This window comes from Leiobunum rupestre, chromosome 1, assembly GCF_980474605.1.
Source record: "Leiobunum rupestre chromosome 1, qqLeiRupe1.1.hap1, whole genome shotgun sequence".
Classification (NCBI taxonomy): Eukaryota; Metazoa; Arthropoda; class Arachnida; order Opiliones; family Sclerosomatidae; genus Leiobunum; species Leiobunum rupestre.
This window is the reverse complement of record NC_143384.1, coordinates 58,451,497-58,470,632: the sequence shown is the minus strand read 5'-3', so window position 1 is coordinate 58,470,632 and position 19,136 is coordinate 58,451,497. Positions and strand designations below refer to the sequence as shown.

Here is a 19,136-nt window from a genome sequence, read left to right as displayed (position 1 = left end):
GGGGGTTCATCAAAGCAAACTTTTCCCTGACGACCGTTGAGAACATTGAAGAATTGCCTCATCGAATCATTTCAGCTTTTGAACTTGTACTCCTAATATGATCAGACGCTCGTTTCAAAACATGCTTCATCGTGTCCAAACATGTATCGCGGCAAACAGACGTATCGTAGAACCTCACTTGTAAAATTATTATGTTTATTCGAATAAAATGTACAGTTAAATCTTTCAGACACTTCTTTCATTTACGTACAAAATTGCAAAGCCTATTTGCCCCTATGGAAAGCTTTTTTTTTCATCAGCTCAAATCTTGGCGTAAACTCTTTGAACATTTTCGACAGTACTCAACAACTTTCTCATTGAAACTTTTTTTCTAGCACCTACCGGTAGAAAAATATTTTTTACAAAAACCCAAAATAATTTCCAATTTTTCTGAAATTGTTTCTGAAAAATGCCCAGTCAGAGCAATTCCAAACACGCTGTATAGAAATGGACCCAATTTATTAATTTCACTGTTCAATAAAAACAAGATTTCGTCCGGGTAAGCCTTGATCAGGCTAAAACTAACCGTTAATTTTACAGAGATATATATTCATAGCAAATTAACATACCGATAAAAAACCTTTGGCCTACCTTCTAAAGTATTTTAATTTGTTTTAACTTTTTTATTGTTGTTTTATATTAAGGCATATGCTTCTTTTCAATTATTCCCCTTAATGTAGATTCTTCACAACCTTTATACGAATATTTGTAAATAAAAATCTTTTTTACACATTTTTTTCGTCATACAGAATTTTAGGGTTATCCCAGGTAAATTTTTGATTAAGCACCCACGCGTGTTTCACTATACCATTGCAATTGGAAAAATCTGTTTGTCTAACGAGCTATTTGACGTTTGAGTACATTTTTTTTTAAAGAGAGATAGTCTCCTCAAAATTTTTTTTGGTGCAGTTACGATAAATTTGGATTACTATATGCCTTGTTTTCTAATATATTGGGTTTCTACTTTAGTGAACTAAACTGATAACACGATTTCTTAGTTGAGATTTCGCTTCAATTAGGTTGGCTTGTGCCAAACGCGTCTTAGAATTAAAAGGGATATTTTCATTTTTACCTCTCCGTGGGGACTTAGTGTGTATTTTGTGAGCCTACTTGTGTGGGCCACAGCTAAGCCTTTTTTTCATTTCTATTCTTGTTTGTTGATTGTTGATTAACATTAACTTCATTCCCGATGAATGTTAATGTACAGAAAAAAATTGAGGAGCCGAATAGAGGTAGCGCACTAGAGCGAAAAACGAAAATTTAAAAAAAAGCGTTAATCATGATTTGTGATATTCGAAAATTCTAAGCAAAATCAACAAACCTTCTTATTCTAACACGTCAAAACTGTTGACCTTATAATATCTTCAAATTAACCAAATTCTTTTATGTACAGGTAATTGATACTTTGTTTGAACCGTTTTTCTTACACAATGAAGGTACGAAAATATTCCACTATACTCCCGGAGTCATTCAAAACGGGTACGTTATTTTGACGTGCGTAAATGCCGTGCTGGATAAAGAAGAATACTAAGATATCCAAGGCCCACAGACGGTTCTTTGGATTCTGTGGGCACTTGCCCTTTTTACTGTGAGCGCCAGTAGAAGGAAAGTGAGGGTGTGGCATCGATCCCGGGTTCGGGTTTGGGTTCGGGATCGAAATCCGGGATTTAAGGGATGAAATGGGGGTAAAGTCAATGTATTTAGGGTATTTCTCGCGACGATTTGTTTTCCCGTATATCAACATATTGTGTCCAGGCCAACTTGTTCATTTATCTACGCTTATCTCGAAAGATACTTGAACGTATATCTTATCAAGTTTTATCGTACGGAATAAGTTGAAATGATGTAAAAATTGATAACCTAGGCGGCGCGTGCGCAGATTCCCCGGGAGGCGCGGTTAATTTGAATTGAAGTGTTTTGACGTCATGGAATATTTGTTGTTAAAGTAGAATGGAAATATTTTTAAACTTCATTTTAATAGCATTAACGCGTAAGTAGTACTTAAATATGCTTAACACTTGAACCTATCTCACGAGTATTTCAAACGAATATTTTAAGTATGAGAAACGTATTGTTCTCAAATGATACTTGAATATACTATAAAAGAGGTTGTATAGCGTTGTAGGAGGTCATTCCACGGTTAACTGCGGTAGCTATATTCAAGATGCCTAAAGCCCAACATATTTGCCCTACGTGCGCGAAAAGTTTCGCTACCAAGTCCTCCTTAAATCGGCATGTTAGAGAAGTACACGGTGATAGACATACGTTTGTCTGTGAAGTATGTGGTAAGAATGTTGCTAGATTGGAACATTTCAAGAGCCATCAACGAACTCATGACTTGAACGCACCCGGCCCTTCCGAACCCATGGACCTGTCTCGCACACCGTCACCAATGCAACGTTCGCTAGCATCTTTCCGTCCACCATCGCCATACCGTCCACCTTCACCTAGTCTGCTTCAAGAAATTCAACTGGAATCTATCCAACCATCTACAGCGGATTTACCCAACAACCCAACGCCATCACCTGTTCCCGCCTCATCAATACTTGATGAAACACCACCAGCATCTCCAAGTATGGTCCAGGCCTTGAATGATACGTTAGCATCTATCCGTTACAATGCTGAAGACTATGATATTGATGCGGGGATGTTTATCGGACGTTACCGAGCCGCTTTCAGTAAATTTCTAATGGAAAGACTCACCAGTAAACGTGGAATTAAATGGTTCCTACTCGTAAGATCTGTTTATATGAGACCTTTAGGGGGTGAGGAACAAAGAGCGGAAGTACGACCCTATTTCCGGAGCACTATGCAAACAACATTAACGCCCGATGTCATTGAAAGCCAGCTGAATGAATGTCTTGAAACAATACAGTCAGCAGCGGAAAACTTTGAAGCGACAGGTATGTACTAAAATTTATAAGTTATATTTTGAACTAAAACATTATATTTTTGATAGGATCGGGTTGGGTAATTGACCGTGTTCTGTATGTAGAATTAAATGTAGCATCTTACCAACCGTTGCGAGGGTCATCGTATATGGAACTACCTGAAAAACTATCTCGACGTCACGCGATTCTTAATATTAGAAACGAAAATGACGAGAAATGTTTTCTCTGGTCAATTCTCGCTAAACTTCACCCAGTTCCTCGGACTCAAAACGCTAATCGTGTTTCCAAATATACACCTTATGAAAATGAACTTGATACCAGTGATATATCTTTTCCTTTCAAATTAAACGCTACGGAACTTAAAAAATTTGAATTAATGAATAATTTATCAATATCTGTGTTCGGCTTTTCGGGAGACATATTCCCCCTTTACGTAAGCGCTAACAAGTGTTGTAAGGAAAGGGAGGTTGATTTGCTATACATCACCGACGAAACTAAAGATATTGACGATGGGAATAGACATTACTGTCTTATACGAGACCTAGGAAAACTGCTACAGCATCTAACAAAACACAGAAATACAAGTTATTATTGCAGGTAATTTAGTTTCCAATATAATAGTTTGAAATATACTAATTATTTTCTGTATTAGAATGTGTCTTCACCGATTCAGTGGAAGCAACGCTGAACAGCGACGTGATGCGCATATCGAAGAATGCGCCACTCACGGCGTCCAAAAAACAGTTTTCCCTACTAAGAAGAAGACGGTTTATTTTGATAAATATGAGTGGACAGAAAAGGTAAAAATAAAAATTATTTAATTTAACTCTTAATGAAATGAAATTATTAGGTGCAGTATGTATTTTACGCCGATTTTGAAGCAATCCTACCGAGAGTTCAAGGATGTGATCTAGATCCCGATATAAATACCAGCAAAGTAAACATGCACATCAGCTGCGCGTATTCGTGGGTGTTTGTTGGACCTGACGGTAAGTTATTTGACAAAATTCCCTTTTAGATATATTACAATAGGATACTTATAGGTGTACCTGTTCGAACCGATTGCTATCGAGGACAAGATGCAACTCGAAGATTTCTGGAGTCTATTCTGGAATTAGAGAAGGAGTTGATGGAACTCATTGAGACAAATGTACCAATGATTATTACCCCGGAGGAGGAGGAACAGTTTCAAGCTGCTACGCATTGCTACATTTGTCAGAAGCAGCTAAATCAGGGAAATATGCCCGCTGTTCGAGATCATTGCCATTTCAGCGGCAAATATAGGGGGCCAGCGCATAACGTCTGTAATCTTCAAAAGAAAGTTCCAGAATTTATCCCTATTTTCCTTCATAACCTTAGCAGGTGAATTTATTAAGTTAATTAACCAGGAAATAAACCTAATAATAATAAATCTTCATAGATACGATTTACATCTTATATGTCAGGAGATTGGTCATTTTAAGGAACAGACACTTGACTGTATTCCTTCCACTAGCGAAAATTATATTTCGCTGAAACTAGGTAAAATATATTTAATTATGAATTTAACCTTAACATTAATTTTATTGTTTTTTAGGGAGATTTCGGTTTTTAGACTCTTATCGATTTCTAAGTGATAGCCTCGATGCTCTAGTATCTAATCTCGTTTTGGAAGGAGCCAGTAAATTCCAGATTGTTAAGAAATATTTTGAAAGTGAGAAAGTTCAACTGCTTTTGCGGAAGGGGGTCTACCCATACGAGTATATGGACGATGAAAAGAAATTTGACGAGACGATGCTGCCACCTAGAGAAGCGTTTTTCAGTTCATTGAAAAATCAAAATATTTTAGAATCTGATTATTTACACGCCCAAAATGTTTGGACAGCGTTTAATATTCAAACATTAGGTAAAATTACTATAGTATAAATATTTCAAATCTCTTAACCTCGGTTTTCGTAGGGGAATACACCGACCTCTATGTGAAAAGCGATGCGTTGCTCTTAGCCGACGTTTTTGAAAATTTTAGAACATTATCTATAACCCATTATAAATTAGATCCCGCTCACGCTTACACCGCACCAGGTTTAGCCTGGCAAGCAGCTTTGAAGATGACCGATGTTCGCCTCGATCTCATACTTGATATAGATCAACACTTATTTATTGAAAAGGGTAACGCTTTTGTGATATTTTAAATATTATTGTATTTACATTGAATTTTTAGGGATTCGAGGCGGTGTTTCAATGATCTCAACTCGTTATTCTGAAGCGAATAACAAATATATGGCCGACACATATGATTCGTCTAAAGAGAGCAGTTATATATGCTATTTAGGTAATTTACATTTTTAAAAAAATAAATAATTTTTTTTATTTTTATTTTTTTATTTTTATTATTTTAATTTTAATTATATTAATTAACTTAATTTAACTTAATTGAAGATGCTAATAATTTGTACGGTGCTGTTATGTGTGAACCACTACCGCTAGGCGACTTCCAGTGGGTTCAGGAGGATGATTTGCAAACACTCAGTGAAAATATTCTGAGTATTCCCAATAACGTTGAAAACGGATACATTTTAGAGGTAAATAACAAGTGTTATAATTATTGAATTATATTTTTAAAGAATTGTTTCCTTTGCAGGTGGATCTTGAATATCCTCCAGAGTTGCATGACTTACATAACGATCTCCCAGTAGCGGCGGAATCTAAAGTTATTACACATGATATGCTATCTCCATACTCCAAAGATCTCTTAGGAAAATTAAATATTAAGGAGAATCAAAGTCTACCAAAACTTCTTCCTAATTTAAATAATAAAGAGAAATACATAGTACATTACCGCAATTTAAAATATTATGTAGAATTAGGTTTGAAAATAACCAAGGTTCATCGAGCTCTAACCTTCACTCAAGGAAAATGGTTAGAAAAATATGTTAGATTCAACACTGAACAGAGGAAATTATCCAAGAGTTCATTTGAAAAGAATTTCTGGAAACTAATGGTTAACTCTGTTTTCGAGTAAATCAATTTAAATAATTTATTGCTGTTTTTTCCCTTACTTCATTTAATTCTTTAGAAAAACAATGGAAAATTTACGGAAGCATATAAATTTCGAGTTGATTCATAAACCAGAAAGAATGTTAAAAGTTACAAGTTCCCCGCAGTTTGAACACTTTACCATCTTTAATGAAGAGTTAGCCGGCGCTCATAAGAAGAGAGCTAAAATTGTTCTTAACCGGCCTATATTTACCGGATTCACCATTCTAGATTTATCCAAGGAGCTCATGTATCGGTTCCATTATGGATTCATAAAAAATACGTACGGGGACAAAGCATCACTATTATTTACAGACACTGGTAATTTAATTTAATATGCATTTTTTATTTAAATAGTACTAATATATAAAATATTTACAGACAGTTTAACGTACAACATTAAGACGGATGATGTTTATAAAGACTTTGAAGTTCATAAAAACCGCTTTGACTTCTCTGATTATCCACCTTCGCATTTCCTTCATTCTAATCAGAATAAAAAAGCTCTCGGTTATTTTAAAGACGAGACAAATTCGCAGTTAATTCAAAGCTTTGTAGGACTTCGTCCAAAGCTTTATTCTATTAAATTGTACGGGGAGTCTAAGACCGCTGAAGAGATAGAAAAGGAGTTGCGATTGGGGAAATCTTTAGAGTCAATTTTAAACCATAAAAAGGTTTGTAAGGGCGTTGCCATGAACGTTATTAGAAACGTCATCCGCCACGAAGACTATGAACGTTGTCTTTTTAATCAAGAAACCATGTCAGCCGAGATGATGCGTATAGCTAGTTTCAAGCATGAACTATTTACTATAAATACTAGAAAACTTTGTTTATCACCAAATGATGATAAGAGATACATTCTACCCTGCGGGGTTCGTACATTAGCGCACGGTCATAAAGATATTGAAAAATTATAATGAATGCTTGTATTTATGTATATATAAAAAAAAACTGCTATTGCTATAAATTGTAAAAAATTATTTTATTGAATACATTTTGCACATAAACTCTTTAATCATTTTATCGTTTACATATTTATCTTTCTTAAACCTAGACACAATGTTATACATTTCTATTCCTTTACACCTGTTTATAGCAAAATAGATACAGAATGCTCCACACGTATTACTAGAATTACTCTGTAATTGATTAGAATTAAAAGTTACAGTTTTACTGTTTCGTTCAATAAAGTCATTAAATTTAAAATAATCTGGCGGGTTTCCAAAGGAATCCATGAATTCACAATTTTTATGTTTAGAAAAATATATTAGAACCCAGTGTTCTCCAGGTTCAGCACTCGTATCGGTATTTACAATAAATAGAGAAGGGAATATTTTTACGTATTTAGGTAGCTTGTCAGCCGCGAACACGCCTTGAAATATACTTTTAGTACTTAAATCTTTTTCAAGTATTTTAGTTATCTGTAGCGAATCCATTAATTACTGTAATCGAAAATCACGGTTCGATTTTTATCAATTTCAATCAAATTTTGAAACTCGGCGTAAATTAGAATGGAAATCGTCTCCGGTAACGGTTTTGCAAATTTTAATTCTAATCTCAGGTTACTGTTTTTTACAAGATGCAAGTGATTAGCGTTGTTATTAAGATCCGAGGTTAAATTGTACGCGAATAAACAATTTCCGTTAGGGTAATCTTCCCGACTTATCTGATTCCCTTCATCTACGTTCCACTGATTAGTTTGAATGAAAAGATTGCAATACGCTTGAATATATAGATTTTCCTCAAAGTTTAGAGATAACGCCTTATGAGGGACGCTGCTACCGTCAATGTACAATCCAATGCTTGATAAATCGAAATGTTGAAAGTTGTACGGGGATTTTTTCAAATCTCCTAGAAACGCTTTTTGTTCCACAAACCCGATAACAACTTTCTTAGGTGCTTGTCCGGTAAATAAATGATCTTGCACACTAGCCATAAGTCCAGCGGGTATAGAAAATGAGGTGCACTCCGAACGAGTTACAGGATATTTAGCGGTTCCATATTGTAACGCCTTGGCTTGAGCGAGCGATAGTTCCGGTATCACTTTAACTTTCCTCAGATAAAGGGAAGCTGATAAAATCTCCACTTTACATTTTACGTCGGAATGAACGCAAAAAGCTGCTCTATTTTTATCGAATTTAAATTTCAAATCAACCATATTTAATAAAAAGCGTGGTTGTTGACATAAATCAGTATGGACTACGCCTAACAAGTCAATCGCCCCTTTTTGCGCTAAACTCGCTCGTTTAGAGAAACCATCGTTATCGAAAAAACTTTCCAGGCGTATCCCGATAGAAAAGTGAACTCGTTAAATAACTTTTTTTCGCAGAATCTCCGAACGTTAATAAAGTTTGTATCATACTTTTATAAGCGTAATTTTGACTGGAAGGTGTTACTGATCTTTCATTAAGAAATACGTGGACGTCGCTAAAAAGCGAATGAAGAAACAAATTCTCGGGGGCGATATTGTCGGCTGGAGTTCCGGCGGCCCCACCCGCAACACCTGGAACCGCGGGTTGCGGTAGTTGACCATTATCTTTAGTTACCTTAACTCGAACGTGCAGCAAAGTTTGTGAAAGGTCTATATACGTTTCAGAGTTACCGTTGATAGAAAATGTAATTGATGCGTTATCAACTATATTTGATATTGGATTATACTCAACCCATTCTCCACCAATAATCGAAGATTGTGTCATAGGTACTTGAAACAAATCTAGCTCGGAATTTATACACTCAACTGAGTGCGGGTGTAAAAGGGACATTATGAGAATATATCGGAACGTTTAGGGAACCGTCCTTTCGCTATCCTGCCTGCTGTTGAAATGGCGCTTTTCGATTGAGTTCGTTTCCTTTTATTTCCGGAACCCGTCATTCTTTTAATATGATTCGTAGCTGAAGATGTTAGTCTCATGGCTTCATCAGCTGCTGAAGCTAAAGTTTCCCTTCCAGCGTTAATAGAATGCGATTTAAGCGCTGTTTTAATTGGGACTCCGCTAACAACATCGGTCGCTACTTTCGCTCCGGTACTTAAAAGTTTTTTTCCCAAGTAAGTAGCGCCTTTCTTCAGTAAAGGTACCGCGAATCTAAACGCTGAAGATAATATATTTCCTAGTCCATGTCCTCTTTGCACGGCTAAACCTCTATATACAGGTATTCCACCGAAACCAACCTGGTTTAAATAGTAACTTTCATAATCAGTTCTTGAAGGTGAATATTCAGACCTCATGATGTTAACTGTTCGCTCTCTTAAGCTAGAATGAAGGTGTGTCCTGAATGATTAAAGGTTTATAGTGAAGTCCACATTTTACGGGGTTTAAAATGTAATACAACGTGAGCTTTTCCACTATGAAACTGTATTGGCTCACCTAAATCATCTGTTATATTAATCTCTATAGTCTTAATATTATTACACACGACTGGTAGGTAATGAGGTTGTGAAAATATTTTTGTAGTTGTTTTCCCATTAGACTCGGCTTTCTCTTCGACGCTTATGATTCTTAATAGAGGTGCTAAACTATCCCCAACAACGCTATTTTCAACCAGATCGGAATAAACGAATAAGGAATGTAACCCAGCGTTCATATCAACTGGGTAGGGGGTTATCATTGAATTTAAAATGGTGAAATCATTATCTCTTCTATCCTTAAAACCTAGTAAAATCGATAGATCGGGGCCAATTACAGCTCTGATTTTCGGTTGCAATTTAACTTTAATTCGATTAGAATAATTTAAATAAGCGAATGTAACTTGTTCTTCTTCTTGGTTGTGGACGTTCATAACATGTAATAGTTCTTCCGGAGTTTTATAAAAACCCGCGGGAACTTCAATTATTTTATCATATTCGAGAGGGTCTTTAACTAGAGGGTTATCAGTCATTTTATCATATTCGAGAGGGTCTTTAATAACCAATAGATTAGGTTTTCGAACGTTATGCCATGTCCGAGGATAGCTTATTTCCGCTAACCCAACTTCGTACTGTTCCTCAAATCTTAACGGTTCAGCTAAATACGTTCGAAATTTACCAACGCTATTATCTTGGTAATATAATGACGAGGAATCTGAAGGTAGCGTTACGTAAAAACTCATTTTAAATCCACTTCTTGTATCCAAGAATTAAATGTAGGGTCGTAATCTTGCCACTTGACATACAGTTCTACGCGACCGTCCGATTTTTTCCTCTTTTTTATTACTTTTTCGATTATGAAGTAACAGTCTTTTAAATCTCGACCAACAATCTGAACCTCCTCTCGATAGAATACTCCTAAAATGGGGTTAGAATTTAAATCCATCAGCTTATATACAGGTGGGTCACGTGGTAGTCTCTCAGCTATTTTAAACAATTCTGTAGTAAAATTCGGGTTATATTTCTTATCGAAAATTGATAAATTTCTACTTATTCTACAAATATCTCCAATTTCAAACGCGTATGTTAACGGAGGAGAAAAATTTACCGAACCGTAAAGATTTTTCCATATTTTAGCAGAGTTATCTAGAGTAATTTCCGCGGGTTTACATTTAATTGATCTATGATAACTATTGTTATAAGCGTTTATAATATCATCTAAAACGTCGATATATTTAAGGGTGTTATTCTGCGTGAAATAGCGATATAAACGAGATTTAAAACTTCTAATGAATCTTTCAATAATGGACGCTTTCATTTCCGATCGGGTAGCGAAAAATTTAATGTTCCTTCTTTCTAATTCACTCTGCACTTCTTGACAGACAAATTCGTTTCCATGATCACTTTGAATTCTTTTCGGTTGACGGCCTTTTTCAAAAACGTTACGTAACGCTTCTAAAATTGTTACACCTTTCTTATTTTTAACCGCTACAGCCATAGCGTATTTGCTAAATATGTCGATAATACATAATACGTAGCGAGATCCTGAATTATATTTAGACAGCTTCTGAAAATCTGCCAAGTCCGCTTGCCACTGTTCGTCAATTCCATAAACAATAGTTCGATTTCGTTTGAATCGTCTTCTAGCAGGTTTATGCAGCGTATATGTATCCTGCTTTATTAGAAATTGTTTTACTTTTTCCAATGAAACCTTTAAACCTTTATGTCGAGCTGAATTATAGAGCGCTTGAACTCCAGCGAATGACCCTGGGTCTGCGGGGTTAGTATAGATCTGCTCAAGTTCTTTCTCCATATTGGGTAATATTTTGATGTAATGGCATGTAACGCCAAAAAAGGAAATTAAATAATTCTAATATTATAATAACTATGATAATTAATACAGCTGTGATAATTTTCGGTGATTTTGAAAATGATTGTGATAAATAGGCTAAAAGTCCTAAAGAGACCGTTTCTGTACAACCTTCCATTGTAGGCTTACACTATGAAATGAGAACAAAATTATCAGGTTAATATATTTTATTTAGTATGTATCCAAGATCTTAGAGGACTAGGTGAAGATGATGATAACATTGAACTACTTGGTGGTGTATGAAATACAGCGAATGTTTTTAACAGTGTCAATCTTACAGGATTTTTAATTAAACGTTTTGAAATATTTGACTTATGAATGCCCTCGTAAAACTCTGTAACTCCTATAGGATCAATCGCTGTTCCAGGCGTTTTTCTCACAGCGTCATACAAAAGATCGATTATATTAGATCCTCCAATCACTTGTCCTCGAATAGAAAGCTCTCCTGAGTTAGTCCATCTAATATATCTCGGATCTTCCGTAGTCGCTCGGTATAATGAAATCGCATCACTAACATAAGTTGCAGGTAGAGAATAAGATATTTGCGCGAACCAGGTTTTAGGCCGTTCAGAGTTTTCAATAACGGGAGAGATTTGCTCTTTACGTACGTAAGTTAACCGTCGTTGGAGAGTTTGATTGTATAATGCTAATTTCTCTGATTCGTTTAAATCTGGATTATCTAGAATAGATTTCATTTCATCATCGAGTGTCTTCTCTTTTTGAAGTTCAGGTGTTTCTTCTGTTTTGGAAGGTGGAGTGTTTTTTAATCTCTCCATTACATCTTCAGGTACTAGAAGCATTTTTCGAGCCATCATCGGTTTATAGCTCGGCTTATTGCACTTCCGGCGACTGAGCTAACGATAGATAGCAGTGGCGCTAATAAAAATGGAAGAAAACCACCTTTTTGTACCAGTATCTTTCGTCGTTTTGATATAGGATTCTTCTTCGACACGTTTCGTATAACCGCGCTATGTTTCTTTAACCGCTTACGATGACGTTCTGACAGTTCAATTGTTCCGTGTAATACATTTATACAACATTCAACGAGAGCCAGTATAGCTTCCTTGCTAGCGTATTTAATAGCTGTCTTTCTTTGATTTAGATTACAGGATGTCAGGAAACGTAGAAAGTCTAGGTTTTCCTTTACTCGTTTTGAGACATCCATTTAGAGATTTTCTTAGCCTTTCTTAAAGCGCAATGAACAGTTTCGGAATGAAAAGGGCAGTTTAATTCAACGTCTTCTAGTTCTGATAATTTAGGACAACCGGTATCTTCGATGTTAGTTACTGGAACACCGAGGAGTGTCGATAATACTGCAGCTTTTTCTAAACCTTTGGTGAAAAACGAAGTAGCTTTTTCCGCTATCTGATTGCAAATGTCACGTCTCGTTCTGTAAGGACGTTCGCCGTCATCCCATCGAAGATGACAAATGTTATGAGATATCCATCTGCATTGTCTTTTATTTTCGTTTGAAAGCTCTTTGAAAGGGCATGGAGATTTGAAAGTAAACACTTCCGATTCTTCAGTTTCTAATACTACGTAAGCTAATTCTTTAATAATCCACTCTCGATTAACCCTAAAAAAATTCCCTTCTATAATACACTTCATTTTGGAATAAAGACAGCCGATTCTTCACCCGGTATTAAACCTGTTCGTAGTAAATACTGATCTGGGGTGTGAGGTTTCAAGTCAACTAATAAATACCCAAATTTCCGTGACGTAGCTTGTTGAAACGCATCAATAACGTATTTGCTATTGGTTGGAGATATCTGCCTCGCGAGATGATAAATTGTTGATTTATCTCGTGGTGATTTAAAAATAAATAGATAATGAGCATTTAAATTTAAAGTTCTTATTTCTTTTCCGGGGTAATAAAGGTTTTGCATTAAAATTAGTACGGAGGTGTTTCTGTGATGAGATCCACGAATAAATAAATTAGTTACATCTTTATTATTAGATATCTCGCATAACAAATCGTCTAAAATAACTAAATTCCTAATTTGCGGGTTTAATATATTAACATCGAGTAAACCTTCGTGAAACTCGACTGAAGGTGTGTGTTCTAATATTGATTGAAATAGTTTCGGCTGATACTCGGTATAACACCATATTATCCTCTCCGGAGGAGGGGATATACAGGTCTTCTTATATTGAATCAACCGTCCCACCAGGAATGACTTTCCGCATTGGGTGGACCCGGCTACAAGCCCATTCATTGGATGTTGTAAGCTTAAATCCATAATGGTAAATGAGAATCGGAACATTAGTGCAATCAATTTTATTAACTTTTTAACAAGTTTTTAGCATTGCATATTATTAGTGACATTATATTATTTAAAATTTCTTTCGACAATTCACAGCGAATAGTAAACATTTCAATAATATTTTCACAATCTACCGACATAATTATTTCATAAAAATGCAAATCTACGCGCTTAGAATAATCCGTCATGATACAATCATGCTGGAGTTGAGATGGATGATCAATTTGACAGCCATTGCACGCTTTCTTAAGAGCTTCGTGTAATTGTTTAATTACAACGTTAGTCATCGCCTCCTTTATTTCCTTGATTTTCTTTAAACACTTCTGAATAGACTTGTACTGGTCGAGGAAATTCAACCAAGAAGATTGAGCGAAAGCTACCCCCTCTTTAGTCGGTAACAGTTTTCCATAGTTTACTCCATAACCATGGTACATTTGTCTAACATCTAAAACCTTTTGTTCGGCAAATCTATGAACCGAAAACCGTTTAGTTTCAGAACCTGTGAAAACCCACGAAGTTTCAGCTTCGTTATTGAAATAAGCTTCAATGGCATCTTTCTTTGTCCATAGCTCTTGCAGTTCCGCTTCTGTTAGTTTGATACCCTTTGTTAAATCTAATAGACCGCAGTAGATGGTTTCATCTGCATAAACGATTAACCCTTTGTCAGCAGACACAGGAAATGAACAATTCCTATAAAATAAATACATTAAGACAAAGTTAAGAATTATCACTGAGTATTCCTACTTACATTTTAAGGTTCCTCGAAGTCACTTCCAATACAATTCAGATGGTGAACTTTCTAAATATGGTCTTACTATTATACGGTTTTCCCTTTTTATACTCTGAAATTATTTATCTTCGATATCTTATTTTTTAAAATGGAGTTTAAAATTAATTCCATTCTACGTATACGCATTTTGAAGTGTATCGCGTTACGTATATAGGAATTTACCCGGTCCTCATACGGAATCACGTGTACAATTACAATACTTGAGAACGATACGTTTCTCATACTTAAACTTTAGATATTCGTTTGAAATACTCGTGAGAAAGGTTCAAGTGTCAAGCATATTTAAGTACTACAATGATATTAAAATTAAGTTTAAAAATATTTCCATTCTACGTCATTTTAACAACGAATATTCCATGACGTCAAAACACTCAAATCTATGTTTTAAATTCAAATTAACCGCGCCCCAATCCGCGCACGTTAACCGCGTCCCATATTCCATGACGTCAAAACACTTCAATTCAAATTAACCGCGTCCCCCGGGGTAATCTGCGCACGCGCCGCCTAGGTTATCAATTTTTACATCATTTCAACTTATTCCGTACGATAAAACTTGATAAGATATACGTTCAAGTATCTTTCGAGATAAGCGTAGATAAATGAACAAGTTGGCCTGGACACAATATGTTGATATACGGGAAAACAAATCGTCGCGAGAAATACCCTAAATACATTGACTTTTTGACGATTTTACCCCCATTTCATCCCTTAAATCCCGGATTTCGATCCCGAACCCAAACCCGAACCCGGGATCGATGCCACACCCTCACTTTCCTTCTACTAGCGCCATCGTTACAATAACTAACATTCGCAAAAACATACCATTTGTTATCTCACCAAAGAAATTAGCGTTTAAAGGTTTTCCCTAAATACGACTCTGAGAAAACCTAATTGGATATATTTAAAAAAAAATATTATTCGTAAATGGCTTTGTTATTTCGTACTATTTATTGTAAGATGCCTATTAAGCGGTGACATTTTCCACCCCAAGAAATCCCAAACCTTTCAACGCTTCTTTCGAGTGAAACAGAAATCTGTGAGAGATAAGAACAGTCAAAGCTACGGGTTTCAGATCCTTAATCATCCATAATTGCTATAACATTCTCATTCAAAATGGCTTTAATTGTAACAGTTCTTCTGGGTTTTAGATCTTTGCTAAAAAGGTTTTATTAAGCATAAATATGATTTACACCTTTATGACTGCGTTAATTTAGACTCAACGTAACAATTTATCTCTCAACGCGTGTCTTTTTTGGCGAAATTTGAAGAGCAATGCCTTTCACCTTTGTCCAAATAATTCCAATCTAAGCAAAAACATTCTATATTTAAGATAACTTTCCATTTTTTTTTAATTTTTAAAAATGAATAATTCAACGTTCGCGTCATTATTGGTGTTCGATGATCAATCTTTAGAGTTGATCTGGAACAAAACCTCATTTACCTTATGTTGAGAAGTATATTTGCAAGAACTTTATTTAAAAAAAAGATAGAGGGTCAGAAATCTTTGCCAATTTTGAAGGAATACTAAGATTTCTTACTAAATTGTTACTTCCATGCGCTACAGTCGGTGAGTTTGTTCATCGAAAGATGAGTATCGCAATCTCTGATCCGTATTCTCAAAGATACACAAATCTTTAAAATCAATGTTTCGTGGAACTCGGAATCACTCCTTTTGTGTTGATTTTGCAAGCCGGATGAAGGGGTTTTCCCAAAGTTCTTCGGTTTCCCCTTTCCATAAAAACTTGTAGATGTTAACGGTAAGGAGCTGTTAACTCGCGTGGCATGAAGAGCTTGAAACCACCCTAATACGCATTGTAACCCGGACACCAGTTTAAAGGCATTAAAATTCCCTAGATGTCTTTGGCCGAAGGTGGTGCCTTTTCATTATTAGCCCAGCTGATTACTAATAGTCCGAAATATTTATATTAAATATGTTTAAGGACTATCTTGTAAATATTATAACTATATAAAGAACAGAGAACCAAGCATATCTTTTAAATAAAGTTTTATTGTACATCAGTGGTTCTCTAGCTGTTATATAGTCGAAATATTTTTATATATTTTTTGGCAATGGACGTGTAAGGTTTTATTTTATTAGACGTGTCTTTAGTTGGTTTCGATGCAATTTCAATTGAAACTAATCAGTCGTCAATGACGGCTTGTTTTCCCGATACTCGATCTTATTTAAGTAAAAACTAGATCGGAGCTCTATTTTCATAGTCTTACTAAAAGTGGTTCGGCCAAATACGATAAACATTAAATGATTTGGAATCGTTTTCATATTGAGACCTTTGTGCTAATTTCACATTAAAGATTTTTAAGATTCAAAATATCATTTAAGTTTGAAATAGAATTACTTCACCACGTGTCAAGTAGTTTAAGTCGAATTTTAGGTGGATTTCGGAATTTGCGTAAAAAGTAAACACATATATTACATTTTGTTGATATTGATTTCGAAATTAAATTGTAAAATGTATAACGTTATTGCAGTGTGCTCCACTACCACGAATTTGGAATGAACGCACCGTACGAAATTTACAAAAATGAGATGGAACTGCGGCCTCTACCTGTCCAGGACGATGCCGTCGTTCAGGAAGCTAACATCTTCACGTTGACGTATTTGTCGAATGTTTTCACTTTGTATCTGTACGGAATAGTGCTTTCTTTAACGGTGGTCATCGTGGAATTCTTAACACACATTTGTGGAAAAAATCCAGAAATAGTATTAAGACGTACGCATTTAAGCAAGAACGTTTTTCTTTAACTGGAAATGCTTTAATTTGGGTAACAAAGACAACGTTAATATTTCATTTTGTCGTTGAAAAAACGTTAATGTTAATTCTGATGGAAAATTTCTACTTATATTTGGCCAGTGCCAGATTTACCTATGTGCTAAGTGTACTGCAGCACACGGCCTCGCGATTTGAACGGACCTCGCCGGGGCTAGGTTTCCACTCCCTTCCAATAGGTTTTACCACAAATAGAGCCTTGCCGCCCAAAAAAAGTGTGTAGTAATTTCTAGATTTTTCCAGGGAATACTGGTTTTATATCTTCCCTCCTCTGTGAAGTTGGGAGATAACGTGGATAAGTTAAAGGGACCATCGCACGGTTTAAACATTGCGCAGATTTATTTTTAAATGTTTTTATGGTCCTCACCCTCTCCCACACAACAAACCAATTCCTCCTCTCGCAGAATTCCCCATTCCGACAATAGTAGCGTCGCGCGCGAACGAAGATATCGAGCCCGTTGCTCATATAACCCTTCGACGGTCGACTCGCCTTCGGGAAAAAACGCTCGCGGCTAAAGAACAGTAGCCACTATATGTATAAAGCGCATTAATGTTTTTTCGTCCCAAAATTTTACCATTATACGGTCAGACTTGTAAAAATCCCCGAAGAAGGAGGAAGAGTTCCTCCAAAACGTTGGATTTTTAAATAAATAATTTGTGAATTTTAAAACCGTTTTAAGTCTCTTTTCATTTAATTTAAAAATACATAAAATAATAAAATCGTATTTTTAATAAGTCTATTAAACGTTTCTGTCGTCATTAAGCTTATCTGTATCAAAGATAAAAAAACACAGATAATTGTTACAGAGCTACCTCGCGTTGTGAAGTAAGACTGAAAAGTTGCATACATACTGGTATTGAGAAGGTGGGCGATACTAAATTTGTTGTTTTTACATTATTTTGTTAATTCCCGGGGGTTCTCGGTTTGGCGCACCTTATAAAAATGTGTATTAACCATTCATTTCGCAGCGTTGGTAACAGCACGTGCCTCTGTTTTAGCTAGGCTACGCCACTGAATTGGAACTGAGTAAGCGATTTGAAAGTGGTGCTAAAAAACGAAAACGACAAAAAGAACGCAAAGAATTACTAAAGCACGTAAAACCATTACCGTCGTAGCATGGCTTTGTAAATCCAGATACAGAACATTCGTTTTTACAAACAGAAGATAATCAAGGACAAATAGACTCTGAGTCTGACTACACTAAACGTTTGTTATTAAATACAAGCACAGAAAGTGAGCACCTAAGCCATTCGCTGTCAGAACGCAAGTTTCTAAAGAAAGATGCCACCAAAGAAGTTCAATAAGGAATAAATGCTCATAACAGTCTGAAAATCGTGGACAAACCTAGCATTGATGACAATAAAAATTATTCTAATGACGTTTGATTGTGGACCACATTGAAGCACGATCAAATATCATACTGGATTGAGAAAAGTCCATCGGAATGCCAACACTGGGAAGGACCTTTTACGAATTCAAAACGGCAATATAAAAACCAAGCCAGATTCTGCGCTAAGAATTTATTTTACTCAACTTAAGTAAATGGAGAAAGATAAACTCGAGATTGGCTAGTATATTCTCCCACGAAAGGAAAGGTATACTGTTTTGTGTGCAAAATTTTCTCCAACCCTGGCAACCAAACTACCTCATCTACACCTTTCAATTCTACTGGATTTGATGATTGGACACACGCTATTCTTGTTAAAAGACACGAGAATTCTAAAAATCATATGAACTATATGCTATCATATTTAACAAGAAAGCGCGGCCAAACACTTACATCAGGTCTTGACGATCAAATAAAAACAGAGCAAGATTACTGGAGGCACATACTTAAGCGAGTAATTGCTGTAATTTCACTTTTGGCAGAATGTGGCTTGGCATTAAGAGGTGATAATGAAACACTTGGTTCACCAAACAACGGCAACTTTCTCGGATTACTAGAATTAATTGCAAAATTTGACCCTTTTCTGAGCGCTCACATTAATCAGTTCGGAGGTAAAGGCTCTGGTAAAACATCGTACTTATCCAAAACCATATGAGAAGAGCAAAACCCGTTGATGGCTAGCAAAGTTAGAGAATCAATACTAAGCGACATCAGCGAATCGGAATATTTTAATATGTCAGTGGATTC

General features: G+C 35.7%; 2 protein-coding genes across 2 annotated transcripts; one reads left to right on the top strand and one right to left on the bottom strand.

Annotated features, from left to right (window-relative positions):
- The first annotated feature begins 1,743 nt into the window (after positions 1 to 1,743).
- On the top strand, positions 1,744 to 5,809 carry LOC149963384 (uncharacterized). The gene is made up of 12 exons (XM_090166690.1): positions 1,744 to 2,942; positions 2,999 to 3,527; positions 3,583 to 3,730; positions 3,781 to 3,919; positions 3,974 to 4,292; positions 4,351 to 4,451; positions 4,507 to 4,815; positions 4,869 to 5,078; positions 5,131 to 5,241; positions 5,349 to 5,491; positions 5,551 to 5,766; positions 5,804 to 5,809. Exons 1-12 carry the CDS (start codon positions 2,204 to 2,206, stop codon positions 5,807 to 5,809), a joined length of 2,970 nt encoding a protein of 989 aa, XP_090022816.1. The 5' UTR covers positions 1,744 to 2,203.
- A 7,683-nt stretch (positions 5,810 to 13,492) lies between these two features.
- On the bottom strand, positions 13,493 to 14,181 carry LOC149963383 (uncharacterized). The gene is made up of 3 exons (XM_090166686.1): positions 14,171 to 14,181; positions 13,557 to 14,112; positions 13,493 to 13,501 (listed from the first exon to the last, which is right to left on the bottom strand). Coding segments are annotated over exons 1-3 (567 nt in total). The 5' UTR covers positions 14,173 to 14,181.
- Positions 14,182 to 19,136: the final 4,955 nt, after the last annotated feature.